Consider the following 13,103-nt stretch of genomic DNA (forward strand, 5'->3'; position numbering starts at 1 on the left):
CAACTGCTCCCCACCACCCACTGATCCTCCTTCTCCCCATACACCCAGCCACGCTGCTGCCCACATCAGGGGAGATCCTTTCCCATCCCTTTCACCACCTTTCCCCCCCCAACAGCACCATCTTCTTAAATCCTCCCTTGGTCGGATTAAATACCCAGGGGGGTGCCAATAAATTTGGGAAAAAAAAGAAAGAGGCAGTCTGAAGAGAAATACAGAAGGAGGAGTAGAAGGTGCGATGGGGAGAGAGAAGCAGGACCAGGGCTGACAGTGCCAGGAGCCGCCCAGCCAAAGCAGTGGCCTTCATCATGGGCTGATGGAGCATCCTCATCACTGAGCTGTATCCAGCCAGAGTGGGATGAGGTTGCCCCAAAGCAGAACCCCTCAGGGATGCAGGGAGTGTTTCTCACCAGCATGGGCATCCGTGGGTTGCAGGGTGTGCCCAAAGCTGGAGCACCCACCTCCCCCAAGGAGGGGTGCGCAAGCAGAGGGTGCCCCTTGCTGAAGGGGGGGTGCACTTGTGACCCTCGCTTCCCGGGGAGTGCGCACACGACCGTGTGCCTCTGGGGTGAGGGGATTGAGAATGTTTTCGGGCTTTGTTCTAGAAGCAGATTTAGAAATTCACAGCTGTCCTTTAACATTTTGCAAGTGCTGGGTCACGTGCCTCTGTTGCACTGACAACTTTGGTGTTCCCCAACTGCCAGTTAATTATGTCGTTAACTGATCGATAACCCACTTCGATCCCAAATGAAAGTATGGCGAGTTGAGGCGTTTCCCGGTGCGGCGGACTCACGCTGACAGAGAGGTTGGCGTTCCTGATGGCCTCCTCCGCGCAGAGGATGTCCGCCTCCATCTCCCTGCCCGGGCAGGCGCTCAGGATGTCAACATGCTTCTGCACGCTCAGGCAGATCTCATTCACCATCTGGAGCGCAGAGAGGCTGCGTCATGCGCCGACGCCGGAGCGGCACTGCCAGTTCCCCTCCTTGCCACCACTTTCCCAGAGAAGGATGTGCCGGTGCTGCTCAACGGGGTGGCGGGGACCACAGGCAGGTTACAGCCCCCCAGAGCATCCCTGCCTAATAACTGGGAATGCCACAGGGCAGGGATTTGCTGGCGAGCGTGCACAGGGAGCCAGGAACACGCCGTGTCGGGTAGCATAGCAGCACGATATCTCAGCGTTGCATATGCATGAAACGCATGGATGCAACCAGGAGGGTTCCTTGGAGATATCCTTTCTGCCTGGCCCCGCTCTCATCCCTCCAAGCTGCTCTGTTCTCCACTCGGAAAAGGTGAAAAGGGGTCTGTGCTGCTTGCAAGAGCTCACACAAGCTAGCCAGGGTTCTTTGGGGCAGGGGAGGGCAGCCCCATGCAGCAATTTGGCCGGCAAACCTGTTCGGAAGAGGTGGTGAGGATGCCTTGCTGGAGCCGGAAGGTCTGCGCCGGCAGCGTACGCCGCAGCTGGTTCCTCGTCAGGCAGGACTGGAGCTGTAGCAGGCAAGAGGCCATGAGCCGCCGGTGTCGGTGGCACCCAGCCCCGCACTCCCCCTCGCCTGCATTCCCCCACCTTGTGCACGGCCTCCTCCGTTTTCTCGGGGTTGCTGCGGTACGCCTGCGCCACGTCGCTCATGGGCAAGGGCATCGACTTGAGGGTGTAATTCCTGCAAGGGGTGAGTGGGTGCTGCTGGACCCCTCGTCGGCCTCGTGGGGCTTGTCCCCACCGTGTATTTCCCCACGGATGTAACAGCGGTCCAGAGCCCACCCGACGGCGGCCCGGACATTGCGCCAAGGTCCAGCCCTGCAGATGGGGATGGCCAAACTCTGGCCGTCAGCAAACCCCGATGGGGCAGCAGCGACCACCCACCCAGGCTCTCCATCCACCCCTCTCTCTTCAGACCCCCAGAGGACCTGCACGGCCAAACACCAGACCCGACGGTGTGCTCGGCAAGTGGGTAACTTCTACCCACAGACAGGGAGGAGAGGAGCATCACATCTCCACCAACAGCAGATCCCCCCAGGCTTGCTGGGGGCTGCCTTGGGTGACACGGGGCTGTGCTGGGTCAGGATGCAGAGCCCAGGGGAGACCCTGAGGTCGGTAACAGAGGGGCCATCACCAAATGGGAAGCAGGTTGCTTTGCTGGCTGCAAAGCCCGAGCTGTGGACCAACTCCCTTGGGACCTGGGTGCAACTGTGTGATGCACTTGCTGCTTCAAGGGGACAAGAGATGCTGGGGACAGTGACATCCTGGTGCCAGAGGCTCTTCTGTATGGCAGTAGCAAGCCAGGAGGACCAAACAGATCCTTCCTTACCTCTCCAAAGCTTGAGCCACCTCCAGGAGCCCATGGGCAGTTGTGTTGTTCCTGTCCCAAACCACGGTCCTACAAAGAGAAGGACATGGGTGAGCCCTGCCTGCACCCATGCAGCCCTCGAGGTGGGTGCCCACCCACCGGGTGCCAGGAAGAGTGAGCCCACGGCTGACGCCAGGCACCAAAAAGCCTAGAAATGGGGTTAAAAATCTGAATCTCAATATTCAAAGCCTAAACTTGGACTTTGCAAGGAGCTGTAAAGTACATGGGTGCCTGTAAGGAGGGAAGGGCAGGGAGGACACAGCCGGGCACCATCCTGCTGGCAGGGGCAGACATCCCCCAGAGGAGCAGCCCTGGCTAGGAGACCCTTCCCCATCCCCTGCAGACACCCCTGCCTTCCCTTTGCGGGCACAACGTGGTCAAAAAATGGCATTTTAGGGATTGATGCCAGAGCGTGGGGCGAGGGCAGTGACTGCAAAGGTCCGACTGCAGCATCCCAGGCTGTGCAGGAGCCTGACAGAGAGTTTGCAAGTGCTGGGGCAGGGACTGAGCTGCTCTCTTGCCCTTCACGTGTTCTCTGCCAGCACTGCCAGATAACTGCCATGAGAGCAAGATACGGTCACAGCATCTGACCGTGTGCCAGGAATGGTCCAGGGCCACATCTGTGGTCACCAAGAGCCATAATAAGCGTCCTCTGATGACACCAGCGTCACAACAAGGACCACCGTATCAGGGCCACCCAGCATAAGGTGGGAAGGGCATCCACAGGGCAATGTGGATCTGCTGCTACCTGAGCTTGGTGTTGATCTGTAGGGCCTTGGCTAGCATCTTGGCCCCCGTGTCCCCCATGGCATTGCCACTGATGTCCAGAGCGATAAGGCTGGTGTCACTGCCCAGGGCACTCAGCAGGACGTTGGTTCCCAGCTTGAGGCGCGATTCGGCCACGGACAGGGACTGGAGAGGCTAGAAAGGGGACAAGGAGGGGGAGAGGTGGCCAGGACACAGGTTAGGACGTGGGTCACCCCTGCAGACAGAGCCTCCATCCCTGGCCAGCAGCTGCTGGGCTGGCAGCTGCTGTGAGTGCCCAGTGCTGGCTTTGGAGAGCCCAAGTCGTGCTGAACCCCAATAAACAAGAGGGCAATGGGTGCTTAGGCAACACCCTGGATTTAGCTCAGACGCCTGGCAGGCAGGGGAGGAATGAGGTTTTTTTGGAAAGCTGGGCTGCAGCCATGTTACACCAAGCGTCTCCTCCGTGCCTTTAGCCAGACGAATGTGAACAGCTCCTGCTTTTCTGTCTGAGCATCTGCTTCAGATTGAGGAAAATAAGAGCAGAAGGATTTGAATGGCAATAGGAGGGAGGGAGGTTTGTTCCCAGCCTGTGCTGGGTGCGATCTGGATGGCACCCCAACACAGAGGCTGCTCAGTGGTGGTGGAGGGCGACCAAAAGCACAGATGGGATGGCTGGGGAAGCTGAGGGCAAGCCAGACTTACGCAGTCGTCCTCCTGGGTGAGCTGGACAATGCGGTGCAGGACGTCCAACAACCCGTCCCTGGGGGAGAGGCAGGGCGGAGGTTACATACGTATCCCCCCCATATCTCCCGGGGCCGCAGGGGCAGCTAGCAGAGTCCTGTCCTCCTTCCCGCTCTTGCCCAAGGCTGTGACCTGTCCCTGTAGCGCCTGTGGTCCCACAGGGACTGCGCCAGGAGCAGGTGATGGTTCCTTCCCATGGCCCCAGGCTCCCCGTTAGGGTGGAGCAGGCAGGACGGGCGGGCAATCCCTGGCATTCTCCACCAGCCCATGGGCTTTTGATGGGGAGAAAGAGTCAAGGTGGGTGCATGGTACCAGTATGGCTCCTGGCCCAGGTGCTGCGGCTTTGGACTTACTTGGATTTGATGTTGAAGTTTTTCCCCAGAGAGACATGCCTAATGGACTTGCTTCTGCCAATGGAGAGCACCAGCGTCACCATGTCGGTGTCGAAGCCTGCGAGAGATGAGACACACCCACTGGGATGCTCCAAGCAGTCCACAGAGGTGGCATCAAGCTGGTCCCTCACAGGAGACCTGCAGAGCCACCAAACTGCCGCTGTGGGATGGTGGAGAGATGCCCAGGGCAACTCCTGAGCATCTTCCTCCTCTTCACGGCTCCCCCAACAAAACCAGAAGACCTATGCAGAGCCAGGGTCCCTGAGGACTGACCCCAGGGAAGCAGCACCTGCTCTGAGGACTCCTGGTATTCGGGGTGCCAAGGCTGTGCTGAGCCATGGGCAGAGCTTCCAGAGCTAGAAACGGCGCTTGCTTTCTGCCACCCCCAAGAACGTGTCCTCCATCACCCGCTCACCACCCTGGACAACATGGGAGGAGTTCTCACAGCTTGCAGGCAGCTGCCTGCACTCCCATCCTCACAGCTGCAGCATCCCCAGGGAAATTTGGCAAGCAAAGGCGACGTCTTTTCCACAGGCAGGGATCTGCTCACCCAGCCGCTCTGCCAGCCAAGGGCAAGAGGCACCAAGACCCACCTACAGGACTGTCCCTCCTGCACAGAGCTCCTCTACTGGGAAAGCCAAAAGCAGAAGCATATTTTGGCAAAGGTTGGCCACAGATTTTGGATAAGAGAGCAAGTTTTGGGAGCACTGGTGGCCTGAACGTGTTTTTGAAGGACTCCAAACCACGTCAGCTTTCCCAGAGCCATCTGGCTGTTGAGGAGCTGCATGGTCTGCTGTGAGATCTTAGCAAGGCTGCTTTAAGGTTTGGGACCTTTTAGGTGAAATTAAGAACTGGCAGAGGTCATGTTTGTGATCATTAGGATTGCTCAGCCATGGCAGGACAAGGTTAGCAGCAGAGGCTGCAAACTCCTGCAGGGAGGTGGGAAGAGTTTCAGCCCAGGGAGACCTTTTCAGTGCCTCGGTGCTTAGGGTTTGTTAAGCTAGCGATGCGAGACCACCTTGGATTCAGTGAGCTGAAGAGGCTTGTACCAAGAAAGGTGTGAAACGAGAATTTTTGGCAAGTCCTGAGGTCAGAGGGGATGAAGAAATCACCCCAGAACCCGTGCTGGAGATGCTCTCGCTGAATGAGGGGAGAGGGGAGGGCCACCACCGCTGCCCACCACGGGATGCAACGCTGGAAGGTGATGGAAGAGGCCTGGCACGCTGGGAAGGACATGGGCAGAGGGAGAAGAGCACAGGTAAGGACTGCCTGCCTCGGGGAAGGCAGAAGGGTGGTCGGTTTGGGGAGTAAAAGCCTGATGAGGTGGTAATTTCTCAGGCAGGAATCCACTGCTAGCCACTGGGTGCCTTCATCCCCACGAGACACAGCCTGTAGGGCTGCAGCTTCTGCTCCTGAAGGACTTTACAGGTGACAAGCGCAGTTTAACGCTGCATTAGCCAGCACGGTCAGGACACAGGCAAGCGCAGCAGACCCTACCCCATCCCTGGGGACTCCTACAAGCTCATGGGGTGCTGGGGCTGAGCCGGCCTCTGCCAAACAGCCCGTGGTGGCTGGACCCACAGATGGAGGAGATCTTCTCCCAGGCAGGGAAAAAGCAACCTACTGTTGTCAGACAAGTCCAGGTCGCTGATAGAGCTGGCGTCGGGGATGAGATCCTGGATGACTTGGGCCCCCGCTGATCTCAGCTTGGAAGAAACAGCAAGACATCAATACAAGGGGAGACACCGAGCCCTGCAAACAAGATCCTGCTGTTGGGAAGGTCACCCCAGCCCCATGGCGGACAGGGCACGGACCTTCCCATGCAGGGAGCAAGCCCCCCTCAACTGCTGCAATGGGACCCCCTTGCTGGACTGATGGAACCCATGGGTGCTGGCTCCTCACCTCGCAGTTGCTAAGATCCAGGCGGAGGTCACTGATGCGACTGTTGTCTGCCAGCCCCTGCAGCAATGCCCTAGAAGAGTCATCAAAGCCACCCATCGGTGCAAGCAACGGGGGCGTGAGCACCCGCCATGGGGCATCCCCAACAGTCCAGGCAGTGGGAACGGGGTGCTGGAGAAGACATCCTTCCTAGAGCTCTGCCTCTCACAGCCCCATCCATCCTCCCCACCAGCCCTCTCAACATGCACAGCCCCGAGTGAGGTTCCCCCCGAGACCGTGCTCACCTCAAATCCATTCCCCTCGGTGGACTCACAGCCCCATCTCACCTTACGGCGTCCGCTGGCAGCTTGGTACCCGCCAGGGAGACATGCCTGAGGGCACAGGCCTGGCTGAAAAACTCCTTGATGTGAGGGGAGATGGTTTTCACCTTCCTGAAAAGGATGGGCACAACATGGCATCATCTGCCACCTGGCACCAGCCACCCACCTGGGTACCGCGGTCCCTTCCCTGCCGTCCCAGGAGCTTACTTGTGAGAGTACACATTTTTGGAGAGATCCAGATGGACGAGGCTGGTGTGGCATCCATGGACCAGGGCTCCAAAGAGCTACCGGGGTGGGGATGCAAGCCATGTCAAGGAGGACCCAGCCGGGGCTGTAGGCCCTTGCACAGCCGGAGGCGGATGGTGATGGTATGGGACAAGCTACGGGGGGTGCAAAGGGGGGGGGTCTGCCCCATGCTGGGGCTCCCTTCTTCCTCCTGCTGACCCCCGAGCCCCCCAACCTGCCCACAGCAGTGGGCACAGAGCGGGACATCGCTGGGCTGGCTGCCCCACGCACACCCTGTCTCTGCGGCCCCGTGCCAGCCAGGACGGGGTGCCAGCAGACCCCAGCAGCACGGCAGGGTTTCGGGAGCAGGGCTGAGGGCAGAGGCTCGTTGCTGGGGCCCCCCGGGTGGGGGGTTACTCACAGCATCCAAAGGGCAGTCCGTGCCGGACAGACTGAGGTGGGAGAGCGAGTGGCACTGGCGGAGGAGGCTCTGCAGGTTCTGTGGGTGGAAAGGGCTCAGTGGCTTTGCCCAGGACCCTGACACTCCCCTGACCCAGCACCCTGCAGCCCAGAAATCCCAGTTCCAGTCTGCCTCCTCCCTCCTACTGAGCACAGGGATGCATCCTGCACAGAGGGACTCAGCCCCATGCCACTCGCTCCTGGGATACATCCTTGCTCCAGGTAGCATCTCCCACCCTCCTGCAAAAAGGTGGAGGGGGATGTCCCCAGTGCATCCCCCAACTGCTCCCGCGTAGGCAGGGAGGTGTTGCAGTCGTGACTTCCCCGTCCCTGCGGTGCTGCAGGGCAGGGCGCAGACCCCAGGGGACCACAGCCATCCAAACCACGCTGGGGACAGAGCCTGGAGGGTGTCACCCCATCACAGCCCGGGCACTCACGCTGATGTCGTCCCCAGCCAGAGTGCAGGGGTTTCCGGAGAGGTCCAAGTGCCGGAGGGAGGATCCGATAGCTTTGTTTTCCGCGAGGGCCTTGCATAATGTGCTCATCCCTGCTCAAGGAGAGAGGGAGACGGATGCCCGCGGGTCCCCTGCACCGGGGAGAGTTGTGGAGCAGAGAAAGGGGCACTTCCCTACAGCTGGGGCAGCGGGACATCGCGTCCTTGAAGATGTCCTGTCCAGGGTGTCCCTGCAGCCCCTCCAGCCACCCCTTTGGTGTCAGCTGGGCCCTGAGCGCCGCTGTGCCCAGGCTCCCTACAGCACCCAGGCAGTGAGCAGGATGCCGGGCTGTACCTTTGGCAGTGAGCATCGTCCTGGCCAAGTTGAGGCTCTGCAGACCCTTAGGACTCTTCTCCACGTGCCGGCTGAAGGCCACGATCCCTGATGAAAGAGCAGAGAGCCCTGAGCGGCCATGCCAGCGCAGGCAGGTGTCCATCCCACCCCGAGCTACAGTCCCCGGGGCTGGGGGCAGCTGCTGGTGGGATCCAGAGTTGAACATCAGCTTTCATGGGTGTAAACTTATCCCAGCCCAGAAACTGGGTACCTCTGTCTTCCAGCTGGTTGCCAGCAAGGTTGATAGTGTGCAGAACAGAGTCGGGATGGTTGCTGAGTGCCTGGGCCATCCTCTGCGCAAAGTCACTGTGGGGAGAAGGGTCAGCCATCTGAGCAAGGTACGGGCACCTTCAGGAGACATGGTCACCAACTCCGTAGCCTTACGGGGACATGGCATCGGCTCCTGCCCGTGTGGCAGAGCTGGCTCCATCTGAGGAGCCAGCAGGAGAAAGCAGAGCATCTCCAGGGGTGAGTGATGTTCACTGGTCTCCAGGGGAACTCTGCTCCCAGGGAGCTTCGTGCTGTGGAGGGGATGGGGCACCAACACCCCCTGGCACATGGGTCCATGGACCCCCCTGCTCCACCCACGCGAGGGGAGCACCGCTGGGCTGCCAAGACCCTGCTCATCACCGCGCCAGAGCCCTGCAATGCCTTTGCTTACGCTTTCAACCCACTGTTTTCCAGCACGAGCTCCTCCAGCATCACCGATTTGCTGAGCATGTAGAGCAGCTGCTCCGAAATCTCCTGGTTCTGGCAGGGGAGAAGAAAGACTTTCTGGAAATCCGGCCACCTCCAGTGCACCCCAGTACTGCAGCACCGGCACTCACCAGCCTGAAGTCCTTGCAGGAGAGCTTGGTGAACCACAGGTTGAAGGACAAGGCAGCAACGCTCAGTGCCACATCTCTGCGCGGTGACAAGGATGAGCGAGTCGGGGGCCAGGCTGAGCCAAGCCTGGTCCCCAGTGGGTACCCCAAGACACCGTTCAATGCAGCAGGACTGAGGTCCGTGAATTTAAAGCAACTCACAAACACAGCTCAGCTTCCCCAGGTTATTTCCTCAGAGACAATAAAATTAATCAAAATATTTTCATGCTTCTGTCAAAGCCTCTGTTGTTTTGTTGTTTTTAATTCTGAACTCTCACGTAAAGAAAAATATGGGTTTTGCTCGACCGGAAAGATGTTTCAACTGAACCCTCACTCCATCTTTCTTGGGGTGAAGATGTGGTTGAGCCCCACGGGGATGACTCTGGGCACAGCCAGAGCTCACGGCCCCGCTGTGGGGTTAACACCTGATAACAGCTATTTGTTACAGATGTATTTGTCTATGCGAGGGTGAGCAGCTCCGGCCGCTTTGCATAGGGAAACACCTGACAGCCACAAGCTGCCAGAAGCTGCCGTGACGTTTGGTTTTCACCTTTGTAAACAGCTCACAGGCTTATTTAAGCATTAAAAATGAACAGGGGAGACTGCCCGGCCTTTTGGGGCCATCGTCCCATGGGATGGGGCTCATTGACTTTGTTGCGGGGGAGCATCAGCCTGCAGATGTGGCGTCCTTGAAGCGTGTAAAGCAATAAAAGCATCTAAGACAAGCGGAGGAGCGTGTTGGGCCATGACTGCTGTGGAGGAGGAGGAGGAGGAGTGCTGGCGTGGCACGGGGCACCGCAGGTGGCACGGCAGGGGGACTCACCGGCTCTCCAGGTGGCTGAAGTCCAGCAGGTCGAACTCCCGGCAGTCCTGGCTGTGGTAGATGTTGTCCACGTCCTGCCCAGACGGATGGACAGACGGATCAGGCTCAGCACCTGGTCCTGGGCAGGGCTCGGGTGCCCGGCACTGCTGGAGGGAGCTGAGCCCTCAGGGACCCTCCCCTGGACAGCCCCTTGTCTAAATCCCAACCCTAAACCCTCCCCGGCGCTGTGGCTAGCAGGGCACGTGTCCCAAACTGGTGGGTTGCCTTGGTGGGTCTTGGACCACTTCTGCATGGACTGGCCAGAAGAAGGCAACGCACCCCCAGGCTGGTGGGAACAAGGACGTGGGGAGAGGTGGGCTGGAGTCAGTGTCCCAGAGGAAGAGGGGGACAGCCAGCTGGCTCCCAGCAGGGTTCTCCTTTACTAGGGACTCCTAGCGAGGTCCCAGTTTTCCAGGGGCTCTCCTTATGTGACAGTCTGGGAAACAACCTGGTCCAAGGCATCTCATCCCCACCTGCACTTTGATTTCACCCCACCAAGGAGCAGGGGGTACCCAAGCTGGGCAAAACTGCAGTTCCCAGCTCTGGGATGCTCCCAGCCCCAGCAGCTCTCTGAGCATCCTGCTTCCCTGCCTGCCGAGCGGCACACTGTCACTTCTCCGTGGGACAAACCAGCTTACCCACTGGATCTCCTCACGGAAGGCAAAGCCGTTGTAATCACATAAAGCAGCGTAGGTCTCCGAAAACCCCCCTGCAAAGAGAAGGCAGTCTTGGTGACAGACATTCCCGCAGGAATACGGAGAAGACCTTAGGGGAGGGCAGGAAGCAGGAGAGGGATGGCGAGGGCTCAAAAGGGATGGTGAGGGCTTTCCCTTCCCTCCTCAAAGAGGCCAGAGTGTCGTGCGTGATCTACCGCCAGCCCCAAAGTGATTGCACAATTCAGGGGGCGGCAGCTTGCTTTGCTCGATCCACTGAGATCCCAGGCAAGGTGCATTGCTGTGACGATAAGGGGGGTGTCCTACTCCAAACCAGGCTACAGGAAAAGCTCCTGGCTCTGCAGCGATGCCATCTGAGGTGGGTGGAAGCATCCACAGCTCCACATCCTCACGGGTGGACGGTGAGCGTCCTTGCCCCACAGCTGTCCTGCTCCTTTCTGGGGAACTACGTCCCCTCAAACCTGCTCCTGCCCCGTGGGACAGGGTGGGCTGGTGGTCCACGAGAAGGGTTCCTTCGGACCTAAGCCCCCATGGGTGCCCTGCCAGCAGGGCTGGGGGCTGTCAGCAGAGCTAGTGTTGATGGACTCCAGGCTGTCCTGGTGCCCAGGGTGCTCCAGCCCTCCTGGTCCTGCGTTGGGGAGGCACGTGGGGAAAAAAAAGGGCTTACCGCAGGGCCCGGGGCTGCTCTGCAGCATTTCCTCCAGTGAGTCCGTGATCTGTCGGATCCTCTCATACAGGTTGGGGGGGGAGTTCTTGAGCAGCGTCCTGGGGAAGGACCAGAGGGGTGCATGGCAGCGGGTCGGGAGAAGAGCATCCCCACCGCTTCATGCTTAGCTACCACCCTTGTGTGCAGGGTGGCCAGAAATATTCTTCCCGATGCGACTGGGGAACAGGGTCTGGCCTCCATCAGTGTGGTTTTCTCCTGTTAAAAGGTGCTAATTGTGAACCCATCCCATATTTGTTTTCTTTCTGAGCACAAAGGTTGCTCTGGTACCTACACAACTCCCCCTGAGGAGCAGAAGACCCTTACCCAGGGGACGAGTCTGGAAAGACCTTCTTAAGTGACATGGTCACATGGATGACAACTTGCTCCAAATCATCAAAGGACATGAACCGGAAGGCGTAAGACGCTGCATCCGTTTCTATGACAACCTGCAGGGTCCAAAGGATGGGAGATGCCTGAGCAAGCCAGCAGCACGCAGCGTCCCCAAGCCCCCAGACACAACGGTGACAGCCACCAGCTCCTCGCTGCAAACACCCAGACGCTGCTTATAAACCCAGCCAGGGCACTGCGAGCAGAGGGAAGGCTGCAAGCACCAGGAATTGAGGATCAAACACATTGAAGAGATGGTAATGTGCCAGAATAAGGCATGAACCTCCCCAAAATTCAAGCTCAGCTGATGGAAAAGCAGCCCCAAGCAGTGGAGGTGAGAATAGCCTTGACTCTGCCTGCAGCAGCTGCAGCTGGAGGATGGAGGTTTCCTCCCTGCATTTATCTTACTGAGTTCGGAGGCTTTTTTAGCCTTCGGTTCCTACCAGAATAAAAAACCCCCATAGCAACGCGCTCCCTGATTTAATTACATGCTGATCGAGGCGTGGGAGCGAGATGACAATTATCTGCTGGCATCGTGTGAAGACGGCGCTTCCACCGGTGCCCAGGGCTGCAGGAGGCAGCGGAGACTGGCCCTGCCTGCAGATTAATAACCCCTGGGCTTTCCGTATCCCGGTCGGTGTCTCGCCCTGCTCCACCCTGGGGTTTCAGCCCCTAGCACCCCTTGCTCTCTGCCCAGCTCCTCTTTCTGTCTTTCCCTGAGCTCAGCCACGTAGCCTGCCCAGCAGCAGAAACCCTGCGTAGAGGCTGGGGCCATCGTCACCAACGATGCCTTAACGAGCAAAAGACAGACAAGAGGTTACCGAAGACCGCAGCCCTGTCTCACTGATACATTCAAGCCAGGGCATCCCGTTCCTCTCCTCCACGGTTCCCACCCGCCGCATCTGCCCTACACGCATGCCTTTCTCTAAGAGGATTAACGGGGTTTAAAACACCCTCCTGCTAAATTTGGCTTCGCCTGGGCAAGCCAGCAGCCACTTGTCACCTTGTCCCTGCCAAGCGGGAGGTGCCACGGCCAGAGGGGAAGAGGCACAGGCACCCACGCTCGTCCCCAGCACCCCTAGGTGCATCCCTGCACCTCCAGCCCCCGGGCGAGGCCGTAAGAAGATTTCTTTAGAGGCCGCAAAAGGATAAATCCCCTGTGGGGCTCTCACAGATCATCGTTGGTGACCCTCACAATGTGCAATGAGGGGGTCAGGACACCCCCAGACCCTGCCGTGGGCTCCGGACCAGGGTTTGCCAAGGGGGAGAGGTGGGCACAAGGTGGGGCGGGTGCCCAGGCTGGGTTTGCCCGGGGTGTTGGTGCCACTCACCAAGCTGGGCTCTCGCACCGTCATCCCCCTCACCTCCAGGAAGCTGAAGCTGCTGTGAACCTGTGCACGAGAGGAGCAGGATCAGCCCCAGCGCTGATGGAGAAGGGGGACCCGAGGGTGCCCCCCCTCCAGCTCCCACCCTTCCCCATGCCCTGGGCAGTGCCTGGCCGTGCCCCCCAGCCTTCACCAGCCCCTGATGCAAAAACCCCCTCCCCTTCACCCCAACTTTCACCTCATCCTGCTCCTGGGGGCTTCCCAGACCCACAGGTCACCCATCCCGCTGACCCAAGCAGTTTAGCGATGCCCTCCCAGGCACCACGGGGCTGGA

General features: G+C 59.2%; 1 protein-coding gene across 1 annotated transcript in view; it reads right to left on the reverse strand.

Moving 5' to 3' along the window:
• Nucleotides 1-790: 790 nt before the first annotated feature.
• The window catches only part of LOC104158960 (leucine-rich repeat-containing protein 16C-like), a gene marked incomplete at its 3' end in the record, with an annotated part of 14,047 nt that continues 1,734 nt past the window's right edge, over nucleotides 791-13,103 (reverse strand). Inside the window, exons 4-26 of the mRNA XM_009696750.1 lie at nucleotides 13,002-13,007; nucleotides 12,776-12,835; nucleotides 11,382-11,503; nucleotides 11,019-11,116; nucleotides 10,316-10,386; nucleotides 9,639-9,712; nucleotides 8,780-8,855; nucleotides 8,614-8,702; nucleotides 8,164-8,258; nucleotides 7,914-8,000; nucleotides 7,563-7,672; nucleotides 7,088-7,165; nucleotides 6,649-6,725; nucleotides 6,448-6,552; nucleotides 6,125-6,194; nucleotides 5,847-5,928; nucleotides 4,184-4,280; nucleotides 3,792-3,849; nucleotides 3,091-3,263; nucleotides 2,304-2,372; nucleotides 1,562-1,655; nucleotides 1,387-1,482; nucleotides 791-919 (exon numbers count right to left, since the gene is read on the reverse strand). Coding sequence (XP_009695052.1) covers nucleotides 791-919; nucleotides 1,387-1,482; nucleotides 1,562-1,655; nucleotides 2,304-2,372; nucleotides 3,091-3,263; nucleotides 3,792-3,849; nucleotides 4,184-4,280; nucleotides 5,847-5,928; nucleotides 6,125-6,194; nucleotides 6,448-6,552; nucleotides 6,649-6,725; nucleotides 7,088-7,165; nucleotides 7,563-7,672; nucleotides 7,914-8,000; nucleotides 8,164-8,258; nucleotides 8,614-8,702; nucleotides 8,780-8,855; nucleotides 9,639-9,712; nucleotides 10,316-10,386; nucleotides 11,019-11,116; nucleotides 11,382-11,503; nucleotides 12,776-12,835; nucleotides 13,002-13,007 — 2,016 coding nt within the window. The remainder of the gene's footprint in view (nucleotides 920-1,386; nucleotides 1,483-1,561; nucleotides 1,656-2,303; nucleotides 2,373-3,090; nucleotides 3,264-3,791; nucleotides 3,850-4,183; nucleotides 4,281-5,846; nucleotides 5,929-6,124; nucleotides 6,195-6,447; nucleotides 6,553-6,648; nucleotides 6,726-7,087; nucleotides 7,166-7,562; nucleotides 7,673-7,913; nucleotides 8,001-8,163; nucleotides 8,259-8,613; nucleotides 8,703-8,779; nucleotides 8,856-9,638; nucleotides 9,713-10,315; nucleotides 10,387-11,018; nucleotides 11,117-11,381; nucleotides 11,504-12,775; nucleotides 12,836-13,001; nucleotides 13,008-13,103) is intronic.

This window comes from Cariama cristata, unplaced genomic scaffold (assembly GCF_000690535.1).
Source record: "Cariama cristata isolate BGI_N322 unplaced genomic scaffold, ASM69053v1 scaffold923, whole genome shotgun sequence".
NCBI lineage: Eukaryota > Metazoa > Chordata > Aves > Cariamiformes > Cariamidae > Cariama > Cariama cristata.